This window comes from Thalassophryne amazonica, chromosome 15 (genome assembly GCF_902500255.1).
Source record: "Thalassophryne amazonica chromosome 15, fThaAma1.1, whole genome shotgun sequence".
In the NCBI taxonomy this organism is placed as follows: domain Eukaryota; kingdom Metazoa; phylum Chordata; class Actinopteri; order Batrachoidiformes; family Batrachoididae; genus Thalassophryne; species Thalassophryne amazonica.
In genome coordinates, this window is record NC_047117.1 from 15,599,231 (window position 1) to 15,619,036 (window position 19,806).

A 19,806-nucleotide genomic window follows, 5' to 3' on the forward strand; every position below is an offset into this window, starting at 1 on the left:
GGAATGTGCCCAAAAAGTGCTGATGTCCATGTCTTCTGCCATTTCTGTGGTAGTCAGACGACGTCCCGGATCAACAAAGCCTTCACTTTGGAAATGATCTGGTCGTTTCAGCCTGTCGATCGCCGCTCGGAGCGTGGCGCGCTCTCAGCCGCTGTGGGCGGTCTTTAAACCGGCTGTAACACTCCTTAATCTGTGTGATCCCCATAAAATCGTCCCTGAAAGCCATCTGAATTTTCCGAATGGTTTCCACCTGGCTGTCTCTCACAGTTTCTGGAAAAATTTGATGCAGCAAAGCTCCAAATCATTCAGACATTTTACTCGCAATAAAAATCAGACAAGGGGGGTGGACCACTGCTCACACAAAGCCTGCTCACAGGCGAATGACGCAACCGACAGGCGTGAAAAAACTCACGCATGCACACGCAGGTTCAAGCTTGGCTGATGCAATCACACGTGATTCAAATCCATATGGTTTTTGCAAAAAATAAAAAGGTCAGATAGTTTTCTAACAGACCTTGTATATACAAAAATACTTCATGTTTTTCTCATTTGTCAGTCAAAGTTGTGATTACAGGTTTGGGTGGGCTGATGAAGATTTTTAGATTTCAAAGTGGGCCACTTTCTTTGGGAACGACTGTACTACAGCATCAACCCCAAGTGAGCACACGAGCAAAGCTCAATCCAAAAATTACATTACCATAAAAATAAGTCAATTAAGTATCCAAATTCTTATGTTTCCCAAAAGACGCCATGCTTTCTACAGGAAGTCACACCAACTTTTGAGCAATCAAACCAAGTAATTCTTTTCATAAAATCCTGCTCAATTATCCCATTTAATGTGTGAAGGTGTCATACACAGAATGTGAAAATACTCCACAAATCGCTGCTTTGTTTAACTGTTTTATGTGTGAGTCCAAAACATACTGTAGTCTTGCTTCTCATCGTAAGGGGGAGCAGAGTAGTCATTGTAAGTTGCATTCCATTGCAGCTCCTGAGTTTTGGTGTCAAACATGGTAACCACATATTCTGGAACACACAAAGTTAAATACACAAACCTCACATGACTAAATAAATATGAGTCTGTGTGCGTGTGCACAGGCACACACATCCACCAGAGCAGCCTACCTGTGCGTCCTATGTAGAGCAGAGGACTGTTGGGGCATATAGACTCGGAGGCAGAGGTGGTTAAACTGGTTTGCTTCTCACCAGTCTCAGGATCTACCACAAACCACACATCCTGCTTTTTACCTGTCCAAGAAATCACATGGACAGTTGAACTACTCAGCACTTCCAGGATATGTAATAGCAGTCACCTGTCATTCTCAGTTTACATACCGTGCAGCTGGAAAGTATTCACAGCGCTTCCATTTTTCTACACTTTATATTACAAACTTATTCCATGATGAATGGAATGGATGAAATTATTTTTTTCCTCAAACTTTTACTGAGAATACCCCATTAATGACTGTAATTTTTTTTTTTTTTTTACATTTTTGTAAAATTACTAAAAATAAAAAACATGTACATAAGTAATCACAGCCTTTGCCATAAAGCTCAATAATGAGCTCAGTTCCATCCTGTTTCCACTGATCATCTTTGACATGTTTCTACAGCTTAACTGGAGTCCACCTGGGGAAATTCAGTTGACTGGACATGATTTGGAATGCCACACACCTGTCTACATATAAGGTCCCACAGTTGACAGTGCATGTCAGAACACAAACCAAGCATGAAGTCAAAGGAATTGTCTGTAGACCTCTGAGACAGGATTATCTTGAGGCACAAATCTGGGGAAAGGAACAGAAACATTTCTGATGCTTTGAAGGTCCCAATGAGCACAGTGGCCTCCATCATGTGTAAAAAGAAGAATATAGGATCCACCAGGAATTTTCCTAGAACTGACCGCCTGTCTAAACTTAGCAATTGGGGGAGAAGGGTCTTAATCATGGAGGTGACCAAGAACCCGATGATCACCGTCAGAGCTCCAGCATTCCTCTGTGGAAACAGGAGAACCTTCCAGAAGGACAACCATCTCTGCAGCAATCCACCAATCAGGCCTGTATGGTAGAGTGGCCAGATGGAAGGCACTCCTTAGTAAAAGGCACATGGCAGCTCACCTGGAGTTTTCCCAAAAGGTACCTGAAGGACTCTCAGACCATAAGAAACAAAATTCTCTGGTCTTATGAGAAAAAGATTGAACTCTTAGGCATGAATGCCAGGTGTCATGTATGAAGGAAACCAGGCACCATTCCTACAGTGAAGCATGGTGGTGGCAGCATCATGCTGTGGGGATGTTTTTCAGTAGCAGGAACTGGGAGACTAGTTAGGATTGAGGGAAAGATGAATGCAGCAATGTACAAATACATCCTGGATGAAAACCTGCTCTAGAGCGCTCTTGACCTCAGACTGGGGCGACTGTTCATCTTTCAGCAGGACAATGACCCTAAACACATGGCCAAGACAGCAGTGGAGTGGTCCAACCAGAGACCAGACCTGAATCCAACTGAACATCTCTGGAGAGATCTGAAATGGCTGTGGAGCAACACTGCCCATCCAACCTCATGGAGCTTGAAAGGTACTACAAAGAGGAATGGGCAAAACGGTCCAAAGATAGGTGTACCAAACTTGTGGCATCATATCTAAGGAGACTTGAGGCTGTAATTGCTGCTCAAGGTGCATCAACAAAATATTGAACAAAGGGTGCGAATACTTATATACAATGAGGCAAATAAGTATTTCATCCACTGTCAATTTTGCAAGTTCTCCTGCCAACAAAGAATTTTTTTTTTAAGATTCTGTCTCTCACAGTTGAAGTGTACCTACAATAAAAATTAGAGACCTCTCCATTCTCTGTAGATTGGATTTGATTTTAGATTTTTTTTTTTTTTTTTTATATAAATCTGCAAAAATTTCAAAAAACTTTGTTCATTTTATCATTATGGGGTATTGTGGGTGGAAATTTGAAGGGAAAAATAATTTTCTCAATTTCTGAGTAAGGCTGTAACATAAAATGCGTAAAAAGTAAAGCGCTGTGAATACTTTCCAGATGCGCCGTTTCATTTCACACAAAGCAGTGATACCGTCTCACCTGTATAGAGTATCCCATCAGAGCTTCTGCAGGGAGCTGATTGAACCAGCTCAGGGATGGTAAAAGGCAGTTTCTGCAGATGCAGAGTAATGTGGTCATAAATGGAAAATATACACATTACATAAATGCGCACAGGAAAAAAAAACCCCTCAAAAACAGAAAATAAAATTCCACTGTTACAGGAGATTTTGTAATGAAAGACGTGCAGAGGAATTCGCGCGTCGGGACAGAGCCGCAATGGCGCGCAACAAAAGCACGTCCATGTTGGAAGTCTCACAGGACATGCCCAGCTGTTACACAATTTCTCGGATACTCACTCGACTGAAAAGCCACCGAAAGCCGTCTGAATCTTCCGAATGGTTTTCAACACAGACGTGCTTTTTCTTGTGTGCCATTAGCGGCTCCGTCCCGATGCGCGAATTCTTCTGCACGTCTTTCATTACAAAATCTCCTGTAACAGTGGAATGTGCCACAAAAGTGCTGATATACACCTCTTCCACAATTTCTCTGGTAGTCAGACGACGTCCCGGATCAACACAGCCTTCAGTTTGGACATGACCTGGTCGTTTCAGCCTGTCGATGGCCGCTAGGAGCGCGGCGCGCCCTGCGCCGCTGTGGGCCGTCTTTAATCCGGTTGTAATGATCCTTAATCTGTGTGACGCCCAGAGTATCTTCACCGAAAGCCATCTGAATCTTCCGAATGGTTTCCACCTGGCTGTCTCTCACAGTTTCTGGAAAAATTTGATTCAGCGCTGCTCCAATTGCTCAGCCATTTTCCTGACAATGAAAATCCGACGAGGGGGGTGGACCAGTGCTCACTCAAAGCCTGCCCACAGGCGAATGACGCAACCGACAGGCGTGAAAAAACTCACGCATGCGCACGAAGGTTCAAGCTTGGCTGATGCAAGCGCACATAATTCAAATCCATATAGTTTTTTAAAAAATAAAAAGGTCGGATAGTTTTCTAACAGACCTTGTACATTCTTGGCCGCTGATCACGAATGTGATGATTCGGGGCAGAGGTGTCAGGAGTCCTCAGGAACTGCTGCAACCTGTTACCACACATTATGATTAATGGCACGTATTGCTGGAGAATTATCAAGAACCATTACGCACGGTCAAGAATACTGTTCCGCGTTGTTGCGCGCTATTGCGCGTAACAGCGCATCGTTAAGTTCTGTCACGTTGTGAACGAGGTGAATTTTCTCCACACACACCCATATTCATCCAACCGAATTCAGATTTTCAGAAGAACTTTGTGACTGCATGCATATTTGGGCTCTGTGCCATGGAGTGGCACAGAGAGGAGGAGGAGGAGGAGGACAGAGCCAGATGTGTGGCTTCATGCGGCTGTCGTCTCACGCATTTTACCAAACATCAGGCACATGCAACAGGTGGAACACCTGCAGGAGCGCGCTGAAGAGCACTGAAATTAGACTTTTAGCCGACCTGGTGTCAGCATTCAAACTAAATGCAGTGCAGCAGGGTTTAATTGTGCATGCGCTTCTTCCTGCGCCGGACTGGAGGAGGTGCAGAGATGTCTGGCTGCACGTGAGCCTCCTCTTGCTCCTCTGGTTCAGACTTGTTCTCCCGCTCATCGGTTACAACAGCAGGTGGAACACCTGCAGGAGCATCCTGAGGAGCTTCAGCAGGAACTGTGGAACGACACTTGGAGCCGAGTTTAATTGTGTGCACGTGACAGAAAACTGATTTGTCGTGGTGCGCAGTGAAATGTGACGCCGCGTTACAAGTCGTGTCAAAACTTGACAGTTTCCGTGTCACTTTGTAATAACGCGTGACAGTTTGGGCTCCAAGAACCATCACAGGAACCACTACCAACGTTGTCACGTTCTATTAAGGATCACTACTCATCAAGATGGATCAATACGCTCAGTTGTGACCTCCACGACATGAGACGAAATGAGGGGGGTGTGTGACATTCGTGGAAGCTTTTTTGACAGGCAAAAACATGCTCCACGAATATCAAGAATATCACGCACCAACACGCACTATTAAGAAACCTATTCAGATGCGTTTAGTCACATTAAGAATGTCACGAATGTGTCACGAATGACAGAAAAATGACATTCGTAACGTGACTTGGTTATGTGTAAATGCACCTTAAAAATAAAATAAAGATTAAAAAAAATTGTGGGGGAGATCACTACCAAAACTGAATTGAGCTCTTCCCAGATCAGAGAACCATTTTCAATCAAAGGTTAATAGAAAGTGAATTTGCTTTTTCAGCCCTCCTGTCACACCGAGATAAGTAATCACATACCTGTTACCTTTTTCTGGATGTTGTTGAGGTTTAAAAATAAATAAATAAAACTATGTCTCACCATGAGGCCTTCCTTGTGTTTTCCACCCAGGACATACAGACTGCCATCGTTTGGGTCTGGTAGAAAACTCGGCCTATTTAAATAAAGACATGTATTAGTTCAAGGAGGAGAGCTGATTTCATCCCAATATTTTGAACTACTCTCCAACCAACAAATGTGAGCAGTAGCTATTAGAATATTATAAGCCTGGAACATTGGTGAATAGATAAAAGGAAAAAACAGTCTCAACAACCTAAAGGAAAAGAAAATCATCACTTCCACTTACCTCCAAAACATTATTCCTCTTTGAACCTACCGCCATCTCCCTCCAAACGTTCTATTAAAATCCAGCCACTACGTTGGAGTTCCTTGTCACCAAACAGAAGGAAATGACCATATTTTTTTTTTCAAAAGGCTGTTTCAAAGCTAAAAATAAGAGGTGTTCAATACTTGGTTCGGGCTTCTTGTACACAAACTACTGCATCAGCAGTGTGGCATTAGGCGATCAACCTGTCACTGCTGAGGTGTTACAGAAGCCCCGGTTAGAGGCCTTCAATTTGTCTGTGTTGTTGGGTCTAGTGTCTCATCTTCCTCTTGCAAATACCCCATACAAAATCTATGGGACAATGTCAATTAGGAAACTCAAGTACAGTCATAGTATGGTCAGAAAACCAGTTTTGGCACTGTGGCCAGGTGCCAAGTCCTGCTAGAAAAGGAAACCAGCATCTTTATAAAGCTTGCCAGCAGATGGAAGCAGGAATTGCTCTAAAATCTCCTGGTAGATGGCTGCGTTGACTTTGGATTTCATAAAACACAGTGGACTCTCTTCTTTCGCCACACTGTGGGACCTTGATTTCCAAATGCAAAATTTATTTTCATTTGAAAAGAGGACTTTGGATTTCTGAGCAATGGTCCAGTTCTTTTTCTTCTTTGACCAGGTAAGACACTTCTGTTCTGACAGTCTCTGGTTCAGGAGTGGCTTGACACTTAGGAATGTGACACTTGCACTCCATTTCCTGGACACGTCTGTGCGTGGAAGCACTTGATACACTGACTCCAGCCTCAGTTTACTCCTTGTGAAGCTCCCCCAAATTCTTGAATTGGCTTTGCTTGACAATCCTCTCAAGGATACAGTCATCCCTGTTGCTTGTGCATCTTTTCCTACCATACTTTTACCTTCCAGTCAGCTTTCTGTGAATATGTTTTGATACAGCATTCTGCGAACAGCCAGCTCTTTCAGCAATGATCTTCTGTTGCTTACCCTCTTTGGAGGGTGTCACTGAGTGTCTTCTGGGCAAATGTGAAGTCAGCAGTCTTCCCCATGATTGTGGTTGGTATGTACTGAACCAGACAGAGATTCATGGTATTTATACTGCATAAATAATGACTTGAGGTATGCAGTGACTTGAGCTATAAGTCATAATTATCAAAATGAACATATGCTTGAAATATTTTACTTTACATATATGTAAATGTCACTTTCTGCAATACCTCACAAAAAACCAACAGCAAGCTTTTTTCACAATATCCTAATTTTTACCCGAGGTCATCAAAATATGGCCATCGATACTGCGAAGGCTTTGCGTCCATCTGTCCGTGCTCAGCATATGTCCAGTCCTCTTACGAAGCTGTATAACTGGGGATATAAAATCCAAAACTTGCACTGTGCACAATTTCACCAATCACAGCCACAGAAGTCTACAACCCCTGGCAAAAATTATGGGATCACCGGCCTCGGAGGATGTTCATTCAGTTGTTTAATTTTGTAGAAAAAAAAAAACAGATCACAAACATGACACAAAACTAAAGTCATTTCAAATGGCAACTTTCTGGCTTTAAGAAACACTATAAAAAAATCAAGAAAAAAAAATTCTGGCAGTCAGTAACGGTTACTTTTTTAGACCAAGCAGAGGGAAAAAAATATGGAATCACTCAATTCTAAGGAAAAAATTATGGAATCACCCTGTAAATTTTCATCCCCAAAATTAACACCTGCATCAAATCAGATCTGCTTGTTAGTCTGCATCTAAAAAGGAGTGATCACACCTTGGAGAGCTGGTGCACCAAGTGGACTGACATGAATCATGGCTCCAACACGAGAGATGTCAATTGAAATAAAGGAGAGGATTATCAAAAAATTAAAAGAGGGTAAATCATCACGCAATGTTGCAAAAGATGTTGGTTGTTCACAGTCAGCTGTGTCTAAACTCTGGACCAAATACAAACAACATGGAAAGGTTGTTAAAGGCAAACATACTGGTAGACCAAGGAAGACAAAGCATCAAGACAGAAAACTTAAAGCAATATTTCTCACAAATCGAAAATGCACAACAAAACAAATGAGGAACGAATGGGAGGAAACTGGAGTCAACATCTGTGACCAAACTGTAAGAAACCGCCTAAAGGAAATGGGATTTACATACAGAAAAGCTAAACGAAAGCCATCATTAACACCTAAACAGAAAAAAACAAGGTTACAATGGGCTAAGGAAAAGCAATTGTGGACTGTGGATGACTGGATGAAAGTCATATTCAGTGATGAATCTCGAATCTGCATTGGGCAAGGTGATGATGCTGGAACTTTTGTTTGGTGCCGTTCCAATGAGATTTATAAAGATGACTGCCTGAAGAAAAGAGAAGAGAAGAGAAGCTATGGGGCTGCATGTCAGGTAAAGGCACTGGGGAGATGGCTGTCATTACATCATCAACAAATGCACAAGTGTACATTGATATTCTGGACACTTTCCTTATCCCATCAATTGAAAGGATGTTTGGGGATGATGAAATCATTTTTCAAGATGATAATGCATCTTGCCATAGAGCAAAAACTGTGAAAACATTCCTTGCAAAAAGACACATAGGGTCAATGTCATGGCCTGCAAATAGTCCGGATCTTAATCCAATTGAAAATCTTTGGTGGAAGTTGAAGAAAATGGTCCATGACAAGGCTCCAACCTGCAAAGCTGATCTGGCAACAGCAATCAGAGAAAGTTGGAGCCAGATTGATGAAGAGTACTGTTTGTCACTCATTAAGTCCATGCCTCAGAGACTGCAAGCTGTTATAAAAGCCAGAGGTGGTGCAACAAAATACTAGTGATGTGTTGGAGCGTTCTTTTGTTTTTCATGATTCCATAATTTATTCCTCAGAATTGAGTGAGTCCATATTTTTTTCCTTCTGCTTGGTCTAAAAAAGTAACCGTTACTGACTGCCACAATTGTTTTTCCCTGATTTCTTATAGTGTTTCTTAAAGCCAGAAAGTTGCCATTTGAAATGACTTTAGTTGTGTCATGTCTGTGATCTGCTTTTTTTCTACAAAATTAAACAACTGAATGAACATCCTCTGAGGCCGATGATTCCATAATTTTTGCCAGGGGTTGTATAACATCTTCTGTGTTGTCTAGGTGTCTTTGCTCACGCTTCTCCTTCTTGCACAACCACTCAGTTTTTGAGAACTGTCTACTCCACACAGATTTACCATAGAGTGCCATACTGTTTATTTACATCAATTATGAAGAAATATGAAGTCTAAGACATATTCAGTGACTTGGAAATGTTCATGTATCCATCCCCTGATGAGTCTGAAGAAAACTGGCAATAAAACTGATGATTTACAGGTATTATACCAAAGGGGCCCATTACTTATGCAACCCATCATCTCGGCTTTTATATTTTTAATTAATTTATATCAGGTTGTAGAGATTTACTTTCAGTTTGAGTTTAAGAAAGATCATTTTTAGAAATGTTTATATTTGAAATGCCATAAACAAATTAAAATGTGTGAAATACCAAGGGGCTGAATACGTTTGCATCCACTATATACACTCAACAAAAATATAAACGCAACACTTTTGGTTTTGCTCCCATTTTGTATGAGATGAACTCAAAGATCTAAAATTTTTTCCACATACACAATATCACCATTTCCCTCAAATATTGTTCACAAACCAGTCTAAATCTGTGATAGTGAGCACTTCTCCTTTGCTGAGATAATCCATCCCACCTCACAGGTGTGCCATACCAAGATGCTGATTAGACACCATGATTAGTGCACAGGTGTGCCTTAGACTGTCCACAATAAAAGGCCACTCTGAAAGGTGCAGTTTTGTTTTATTGGGGGGGATACCAGTCAGTACCTGGTGTGACCACCATTTGCCTCGTGCAGTGCAACACATCTCCTTCGCATAGAGTTGATCAGGTTGTCAATTGTGGCCTGTGGAATGTTGGTCCACTCCTCTTCAATGGCTGTGCGAAGTTGCTGGATATTGGCAGGAACTGGTACACGCTGTCGTATACGCCGGTCCAGAGCATCGCAAACATGTGCAATGGGTGACATGTCCGGTGAGTATCCGGCCATGCAAGAACTGGGACATTTTCAGCTTCCAGGAATTGTGTACAGATCCTTGCAACATGGGGCCATGCATTATCCCGCATTCAAAATGCCATCAATAAAATTCACCTGTGTTCTTCATCCATAACACACGTCTGCCCATACCATAACCCCACCGCCACCATGGGCCACTCGATCCACAACATTGACATCAGAAACCCGCTCACCCACACGATGCCACACACGCTGTCTGCCATCTGCCCTGGACAGTGTGAACCGGGATTCATCCGTGAAGAGAACACCTCTCCAACGTGCCAAACGCCAGCGAATGTGAGCATTTGCCCACTCAAGTCGGTTACGATGACGAACTGGAGTCAGGTCGAGACCCCGATGAGGACGACAAGCATGCAGATGAGCTTCCCTGAGATGGTTTCTGACAGTTTGTGCAGAAATTCTTTGGTTACGCAAACCGATTGTTTCAGCAGCTGTCCGAGTGGCTGGTCTCAGACGATCTTGGAGGTGAACATGCTGGATGTGGAGGTCCTGGGCTAGTGTGGTTACACGTGGTCTGCGGTTGTGAGGCTGGTTGGATGTACTGCCAAATTCTCTGAAATGCCTTTGGAGACGGCTTATGGTAGAGAAATGAACATTCAATACACGAGCAACAACTCTGGTTGACATTCCTGCTGTCAGCATGCCAATTGCATGCTCCCTCAAATCTTGCAACTTCTGTGGCATTGTGCTGTGTGATAAAACTGCACCTTTCAGAGTGGCCTTTTATTGTGGGCAGTCTAAGGCACACCTGTGCACTAATCATGGTGTCTAATCAGTATCTTGATATGGCACACCTGTGAGGTGGGATGGATTATCTCAGCAAAGGAGAAGTGCTCACTATCACAGATTTAGACTGGTTTGTGAACAATATTTGAGGGAAATGGTGATATTGTGTATGTGGAAAAAGTTTTAGATCTTTGAGTTCATCTCATACAAAATGGGAGCAAAACCAAAAGTGTTGCGTTATATATATATATATATATATATATATATATATATATATATATATATATATATATATATAAAAGATGCACCTTTATTTTATGTCCGCTCAGAAAAATGTGTGCAGGCAGAGACAGGAATTCATGTGCTGCCAAAATTATTTATGAAATGTACACAAATTAATGAAAACTGTCTTTCTGGAAGTCTGGTGGACTTTAGCCATGAGTGAGTGCACCATCCTGTCTGGTTTTTTGTCTTTTGTGGCTGCTGTCATTTGATCTGGAAGCAAGTGTGTGTGTGTGTGTGTGTGTGTGTGTACACAAGCACATGTGCACCCCTGTAGGTTTCTGTTTGCAATAACATGTATGCAATAAAGCACATTATGATGTAACTCGGGAAATATGACACCAGTCACACTGCTACATACACGTGGCAAAACAGCAAGCGTTTCTTAACATCTTCAAGGTTCTACAGATTTATGACAACACATGAGGAAACTACCTCGCTATCAGCATAATTTATAAAGTGTCACATTTTGGACTGCTGTGATACGTGTGACACAGACATCCTTATCTGAACCACTGCTTGCTCTTTGAGACACACCCAGTGAGTTTGTCCATATACAGTCTATGTGTACAACACACCCACACAGTCGCTGGAAGACAGAGTGATGGAGTGTCGACCCATTTATGTGCCACGCCTTCTCTCCAAAGGAAAGGGTGACCTGGTAAACTTTATAAGCTGGCTGAAAAGATGTACAGTATAATGTGGAACTTTAAAAAAAAACATTTATTTATCATTGTTTTCATCAAAAGACAAAACACTATGACATCATTTACAAAAGTGCAAGCACAATTAAAGTGTAATCAAACATGCTACAACCCGAACATTCATTAACATCCAATCCCAATAGGCCCTACAAAATAAGAAATAAAATTCACACACACACACACATATGCAGTATTCTCGGTTCAAACCCCAGGCAGACCAGAAAATCAGTAAAGGCCCTTGAGCAAGGTCCTTAATCCCCGAGTTGCTCCCTGTGTGTCGCGAGCGCCTTGCAAGGCAGCACCCTGACATCAGTGTGTGAGTGTGAATGTGAGACATAATTGTAAAGCGCTTTGAGCTTCTGATAGATGAAAAAGCGCTATATAAATGCAGTCCATTTATTTATTTTAAACACAACACACACACACACACGATAATCAGTTCAATCAGGTCCAAAAGTTTTCAACAATCCAAGATAAGCCATACAAGGTTGTCACAACTTTAGAAACCCATTAGCCCTCCCTCTGAGTCTAAACCTGATTTTTTTTTCAAGTTTGTTTATTTTTTTATTAAAAACCATAAAGAAATGTATGGGGGATGTGGAGCCTTCCAGGATAGCAATATTCTGCGTCGTGCTAGCAATGAGAGAAAGGCAATTACATCTGGCTGCGAGTTAGTAAAGGACGCAGTGGGGACTCCAGGAACTCCAAAAATGGCAATCAGCAGGTAAGAGTCCAGCCTGACTCCAAGAACGTGAGAGATAACGTCAAAATCCAAAATCCAATAAGGCTGAGGTTTGAAGCAAAGAAAAAAAATGACTTAAATCACAGGGAGAACAGTTACATCCATCACACAGACCAGAAACACTGGGATAAAGTTTGGATAAGTTGGACTTTGATAAATGCAGCTAATTAAAGAGAGAGATAAATTCAGACTTATGAAAGTGAGACTTCTAATTGAGTTGCTAAATGAATGGTGCGATATTTATCACGATGAAACATTCAGGCAGTAAAACGGAAGCACTACTTTACAGAATACAGATCGACACAAAAATAAATCACTTTCCAACCTTTATTCAGCAATTTTAGTCATTTCCCCAAATCATTAATATTATAGCCAAGTTTAAGTCAGCGCATCATTGATTTCTATTTAATCTAATGCCTGATGACACATAATAATGCTAAGCAAGATGGGGGCTGCCTGGCAACAGCTCACAGGCTGCATCCGCCATCTAGTGGATTAAAGAGAAATAAATGGTTTCGGCTGAAATAAAGGTTTGTTTTTTCCCCTCCTCTCCTCCTTCTTCAACAATCACAGGAACAATACTACAGGGGGAAGGACTGATGGAAAAAAGTATTAATTATGAGAAGGCACTGAACACAAATTTCAGTCATTTCAGTCTGACTACCAAAAAGGCAGAAATAGCAACAGCCATGATCAGTCCACTTTACTTGTAACAGTGCAGACAGCGGTGACTGAAATGAAAAGAGAAAAAAAAAAAAGCACCTCTCGTCTATGCACAGGTCCTGCACAAACTTGTCGGTGTCCGATGCAGATTGTTGCAGCCACTTCCTCTCCCCCGTCTGCAAAGTAATACACAGTGTGGCTGGATACAGGAGTGCACGCCTGAGTCCCCACTTGTAGAGTTCAGACATGGCACTCTTAAACTCTGCATGCTGTCTTACCACTTCGGGGTTGTAATCTTCATAGAGCCAAATCTTATGTCCATTCCAGGTCAGGTCACCCCTCTTACATGCCTTGCGAATCACTAGATCTTTCATTTGATAATGATGAAAGTGCAGGATAATTGGTCAGGGGTTTTCCTCCAGTAGCCAGTGTTGCAGACCGAATGGTCCCCCCTAAAAATCGGTCCACCCCTGCCTTCGCTATGCATGCGTCATTTCGGAGCTCAGCAGTATCATTTTTAAGTGTCACCAGCGACTCAGTGATTACCGAACTCAGAGTGAGCCGAATACGCGTCTACTCTCATCATACCGGAATATCATAGCGGAAGTCCCTCAATATGAAACTTTTTAAATTATACCATGTCATAACTACAGAAACACTAATGCATGCGTGTCTGTGACTTACTCTGTGAAGTAGACGGGCACTTGAATAATGGGGTCTGGAAGAAATTTAAGGTGTTTATGAATTCCATGAAATTCAAACATGAAACATGAAGACCGCTGTATATGTGTACCAACCTTCTCTTAAGGTCCATTTGATGTCTCCTGTCTGTTTAGAGACAGCATGCAGACTGCCGTCCAGTGTTGAGACAAACAAGAGGGACTCTGGGAGGGTTACTGATCTGACTCCTCCAACCTGATGGGTTGTCAGATTAAGAGAGAGAGAGAGAGGTTTTAGGCCACCTGTCTGTGTTCCCATAGAGGAATTCACCATGTCATGCAACTGTGATTTGAGTCCAGCTCCACTAAAGCGTATTCTAAGACTCCAATCTTGTCATTGTAATGTATAATCATAGTTCCTCATTCAGCAGGATATCCTGATTCCTTTCTGTTATGCGTGTTTGTCTGGGCATTTGTGTGCCGTTCCCATATTTACCCACGATGATGGGGCAATTGGCCACACCAAAAAAAAAAAAAAAAATCATCCACAAACACAGAACAGGGTTAATCATTATTACATAAAGAAATATCTTTGCATCAGTCTGTTAGTTAATATAGTTGTGTGATAGTTTTTTTTTAGCTTAACAATACATAAGGGATCATTCTTGTTTATTATTTGAAAGTCTAAGTATTCAAATTGAACAAGACAAGCCAAAGACAAATAAAGAGAGGCGCATGTAACAATGTTTGCCTAGGCCAGCAACCGAACCACAGACACTGATGCAGGAGTTGCTTCTCAGCTGCACAAATTACTAATGTAATATGGAACCGGAGCCAAATTCGAAGAACGATGTATGCATGGTTCCGCCACTGGAAAGGCATTATTTTCATTGTCCAGAGACTACAGTGTTGGAACTTGCAGCACCAGTAGGCAGTGACTAAGTGCAAGGGTTAGAGAAAGCATTTTTCATCAACACTGAAACTCTTAAATATACAGGGAACAGCAGCAGGTACCAAGCCTTCAACTGGACAAGCGGCAGGCTTGGTACCTGCTTGGTAACTGAAGACTACACAATCATGGGGAAGACTGCTGACTTGATGTCTTGCCTTGGCTAAAGACAAAAAGGACTGGACTCCTGCTGAGTGGTCCAAAGTTATGTTCGCTGATAAAAGTAAATGTTGCATTTCCTTTGGAAAACAAGGTCCCAGAGTCTGGAGGAAGAGAGGAGCGGCACAGAATCCACGTTGCTTGAGGTCCAGTGTAAAGTTTCCACAGTCAGTGATGGTTTGGGGCCATGTCAACTGCTGGTGTTGGTCCACTGTGTTTTCTGAGGTCCAAGGTCAATGCAGCCTGCTGCTGACCAACTTTATGAAGATCCAGATTTCATTTTCCAACAGGACTTGGCACTTGCACACAGTGCCAAAGCTACCAGTACCTGGTTTAAGGACCATGGTATCCCTGTTCTTAATTAGCCAGCGAGTTCTTTGCCCATTTCTGCCGTAGGCATCCATTGGTGTAAAAGTTGACACCGGTGACTTAACAGCAACAAAAACTCACCTAACCTTAACCCTGTAGAAAATCTATGGGGTATTGTGAAGAGGAAGATACCACACACCAGACCCAACAATGCAGAAGAGCTGAAGGCCACTATCAGAGCAACCTGAGCTCTCATACCACCTGAGCAGTGCCACAGACTGATTGACTCCATGCCACACCGCATTGCTGCAGTAATTCAGGCAAAAGGAGCCCCAGCTATGTATTGAGTGCTGTACATGCTCATATGTAAAACCTGTGCCAGTTCAACATGCAGATCCACCTTGGATTTGCTGTGGCGACCCCGAGTGCAAACAAGGGACTTACTTTACATGCTCATACTTCTCATGTTCATACTTTTCAGTTGGCCAACATTTCTAAAACTCCTTTTTTTGTACTGGTCTTAAGTAAGATTCTAATTTTCTGAGATACTGAATCTGGGATTTTCATTAGTTGTCAGTTATAATCATCAAAATTAAGAGAAATAAACATTTGAAATATATCACTGTGTGTAATGAATGAATATAATATACAAGTTTCACTTTCTGAATGGAATTACTGAAATATGTCAACTTTTTCATGATATTCTAATTATATGACCAGCACTTTGTAGATCAAAGTGACAAAAACTAAAACTATGTAGGAGCTGAAGTCATCCATCTATGCTTCTATTTATTACTTCATCTTTCCTTTTTTTAATCCTGCTTATATCTTTCCAGAAGTCTTCAGCTTCTGATTCACTTGTAGCTTTTGCTTTCAACTCATATTCATTCAGCTTTTATAAGCAATACAAGTCGGCAGCAACCACAAGCATTTTCTTCAAGAATTTGCCAGTTGCACCTACTTTCTCGATCATCTGACTATTCAACTAATCGTTCCCGCTAACTTTGCCCCCGTACTGAATACATTAAAGGTCCGATCACAACATGGCAACTTTACTCGAGCCTGAAATAGACACCAGAAGCGCGCGTGAGGACGCCACTCATAAATAAATAAGATAGACATTATCCAGTTATTGCACTTTTCACCTGAAAGACTTTCTCTTCCCAGGACAGCAGGTGCAGACACAGCAGAAGGCGTCCCAAAGCCCCCATGGACGCCAGAACCAACCTTTTCATGCTGATGTTTGTGGACAACGACGGACCGCAGCTAGCGCACTAGCAGAGGTCGAGTTCTTTGCCCATTTCTGTCGCGGGCGTCCATTGGTGTGAAAGTTGACAACGGTGACTTAACGGCAACAAAACAGTGACGATTCGTAACAAAAAACTGCCAAAAGTGGACCAGAAGTTTCGCTTTAAATCCACAATAACAACAACGCGACCATTCCACTCAATATTACATATTTCCGCGTTGGGACGGAACCAGCGCGAGCTGTCAAACAGCGCGGTGGGCGGGGACCTTCGCTTTCCCCGATAAGCGACGGGAGTTTCAGCCAATGGGGAAGCAGTATGAGGTGGAAGAGGAGGAGTTGTGGAAGCAACTGGAACACGTGGAAACAGACAGCAGGGCAACAAAAGCTGCTGTTTGTGCAGCAGAAAGTGGCGGACTGCGTCATTCTCATCTGAAAACACCGACTCTTGTGTTTTTGTCACTTCAGGGCAGATTGCACTGGCTTATATTAACAGTGCAGCAGGTAAGTGAAACAATCATGCAAATGGTGATAACAGCATCAAATTCGGAAGAAATACTCGGACACACTCCTCTTTTGAAAAAACCGATTGGCCACTTCTCTTTTCAATCGGTGGTCAGGTTGGGGTCAATTGAAGAATTACACAGAGGTCAAAATTAAAAGATGCTCCAATCATATTGAAAAATATTCCACATTATTTGCCTGATCATAAAGATTCCAAAAAGGTATAGTTTGGACTATCTGTGACTGAATTCTATGGAGTTACAGGATAAAAACAGCAAGAATGGTGACAAAGGTCAGTGTCATTTTGTACAGGGGTCAAAAGTTAAAGTTGCTCCAATTTTGGTAAAAAGTGATGCAAATTATTGGTTGAGCTAATAGTATTAATAAATGGAATAGTTTTGACAGTGTTGAATGCTTGGTCTCCAAAGGTCAAACTGTGTCTGTTGGATTGTATGACATGTGACATATGTTACCCCGTAACGTGATAAGTAACAATGATACATGGTCCAAACTATTCCTTTTTAAAACCGTGTTAACTCAAAATGGAATTTGTATCACTTTTTACCAATATTGGAGCAACTTTAACTTTTGACCCCTGTACATAATGAAACTGACCTTTGTCACCATTCTTGATGTTTTTATCCCGTAACTCCATAGAATTCAGTCACAGATAGTCCAAACTGTACCTTTTTGGAATCTTTATGATCAGGCAAATAATGTGGAATATATTTCAATATGATTGGAGCATCTTTTAATTTTGACCTCTGTGTAATTCTTCAATTGACCTCTACCTGACCACAAATTGAAAAATCAAGTGGCCAATCGGTTTTTCAAAGGAGGATTGTCTGAGGAGTATTTCTGTCGAATTTGATGCTTTTATCACCATTTGCAGGATTCCCCTCTAAATATTCTCTTATCCGCTGCACTATAATGTCCTGAAGATGTTTATCCTTGTGGTTTTAATCCTGTTGAGAAATATTCCACACAATGACAGCATCAGACCTACTGTTATGCTCAACCAAATTGGAGAATTATTGCTACAGAAAGTGGCTTTCTTTTGGTTTTTCCTGTTTTCCCAATAGATCTGGATTTATTAATGCAATTTTCCAAAATTTTGGGTTTCAAATCGGAAATGTAACAGAAACCCTGAAATGCTAGCTTTGCCCGCTAGATGGCGACAAACGCTGCTCAAATGTGCGGCCTGGTCCCAGGAAATCTGATTTGAACACCCAAGATCCCTCACACCCTCTTGCCAAAGGCAAAAGATGAGCGAGCACATGTAAAGACAGAGATAGAAGATCCGAAGAAGGGCATACGAAATAGGGAACATGCAGCTGTAAGGGAAATTAATCCAAGACAAAAAAAAAAAAAAAATCCAGAGAAGACCAATGAAAGCCAGAAGCCCAGAAGAATCTGTGAAGGAAAGTGAATCCAAGACAGAAATCCTTAGAAGACCACGGAATGCCAGAAACTCAGAAGGAATAATCTGTGAAGGAAAGTGAATCCAAGACAAAGAAATCCTTAGAAGCCCAAGGAAAGCCAGAAGCCCAGAAGGAAAATCTGTGAAGGAAAGTACACCCAACACAGAGAAATCCTTAGAAGACCAAGGAAAGCCAGGGGGAAGAATCTGTGAAGGAAAGTAAACCCAAGACAAATAAATCCTTAGAAGACCAAGGAAAGACAGAGGGAAGAATCTGTGAAGGAAAGTAAACCCAAGACAAAGAAATCCTTAGAAGACCAAGAAAGCCAGAAGCCTAGGAGGCAGAATCTGTGAAGGAAAGTGATTCCAAGACAAAGAAATCCTGGATTTATGGAATTTGTGGCATTTGTCTTGTCGCTGTTTTTTTGTTAGTCAAGTATCTGATAAAGTAAGGCACAGTGTTGACTGATGGGGACCCACCTGCCTCCAAAAAAGGTGGATGTGAAGAAACAAATTCTGCTCACAGACCCTGTGAAAGATGATATGAAGATCACCAAACTCATCAAAGACCCAATGATGACCTAAGATCTTTCACAGAGTCTCCCGGACGAGTTTGCCAAGGTGAAAGAATAGCGAGCCCATCTGAGGAAGAAGCTAGAAGCTCTGAAGAAGATGATGGAGAGTTTGTGAATGTTGGACTGTTACAAGTCGTTCAGTCATATCATGTGGCGCCAAGTTGTTTAAGAGTTTCAGTAAAGGTTTTGCTGTAATTTCTGTTGATATGTTCAGCTTTGTAAACATGTGCACAGCACCAGGCTACTACATTCTAAATCAGACCTGGGCAAACTGCTGCCCGGGGGCCACATGCGGCCCTTTGCATGTCTCTGTCCGGCCCTCATGAGGTCTGTGATTATTATTATTACATATATTAAAAATGTCAAGCTTGTGTGTTGCAAATAATTAGAGAGGTTTATTTAGCTATATTTACATATTTTACAATAATAAAAATTACCTATAAAAGCTATTAACTAGGTAATTTTTTTTGTAAAATTTGTAATGGGAGACAGCTCAGTTATCGATGGTGTGGCCCTCGGGCATAATTCAGGTTCCCTATGTGGCCCCTTGTAAAAATTAATTGCCCACCCCTGTTCTAAATGAACAGGGCATGCTAGTTAAAAAAATGCAATGCAACAAAATAAATAAAGAAACAGAAGAAAATTAAACTTGTGCATTTCACGTGTATTAAATCCACTCTAATGTAAGTAAAATTCACCCAAAAATCCAAAATAACAAAAACTCACTATTTTAGTAGGTTTGCTTCATCATAGCATTTTTGAAAATGAGCTGAGAAATAAAATATACTTCATTATAATCACAGCCAATAAATCTGGCTATAACATACTGAATCAGTAATCTTTTCTTGGATCAATTATTGGGGTCATACTGAGAATCATGTTCCAAAGTACTTCTAAATGATGTATATTTAATCCACTTGCAGTTTATAATTGATAAATGCTGTCACTGTGTCATCGCAGCACTGCTTTCCTTATTTTAGTCAACTGAAGTCAATCCAAGACCCATACTGGCTGAGATACTCCATCTGGATCCATACAGAACAGCTGCAGCAAAGGTTTGCTTTTCTTTATCTTCAA

General features: G+C 41.6%; 1 protein-coding gene and 1 long non-coding RNA gene across 2 annotated transcripts in view; one reads left to right on the forward strand and one right to left on the reverse strand.

Moving 5' to 3' along the window:
• Positions 1–16,488, reverse strand: part of ern2 (endoplasmic reticulum to nucleus signaling 2) — a 39,136-nt gene extending 22,648 nt beyond the window's left edge. Inside the window, exons 1-7 of the mRNA XM_034188226.1 lie at positions 16,130–16,488; positions 13,706–13,823; positions 13,593–13,626; positions 5,431–5,503; positions 3,089–3,161; positions 1,126–1,248; positions 925–1,026 (exon numbers count right to left, since the gene is read on the reverse strand). Of these exons, the coding sequence (XP_034044117.1) occupies positions 925–1,026; positions 1,126–1,248; positions 3,089–3,161; positions 5,431–5,503; positions 13,593–13,626; positions 13,706–13,823; positions 16,130–16,219 (613 nt within the window). The 5' untranslated portion in view covers positions 16,220–16,488. The remainder of the gene's footprint in view (positions 1–924; positions 1,027–1,125; positions 1,249–3,088; positions 3,162–5,430; positions 5,504–13,592; positions 13,627–13,705; positions 13,824–16,129) is intronic.
• Positions 3,588–18,309, forward strand: LOC117526186. The gene is made up of 4 exons (XR_004565225.1): positions 3,588–3,601; positions 8,861–8,864; positions 17,444–17,452; positions 18,229–18,309. It is a non-coding gene; the product is annotated as an uncharacterized LOC117526186 (long non-coding RNA).
• Positions 18,310–19,806: the final 1,497 nt, after the last annotated feature.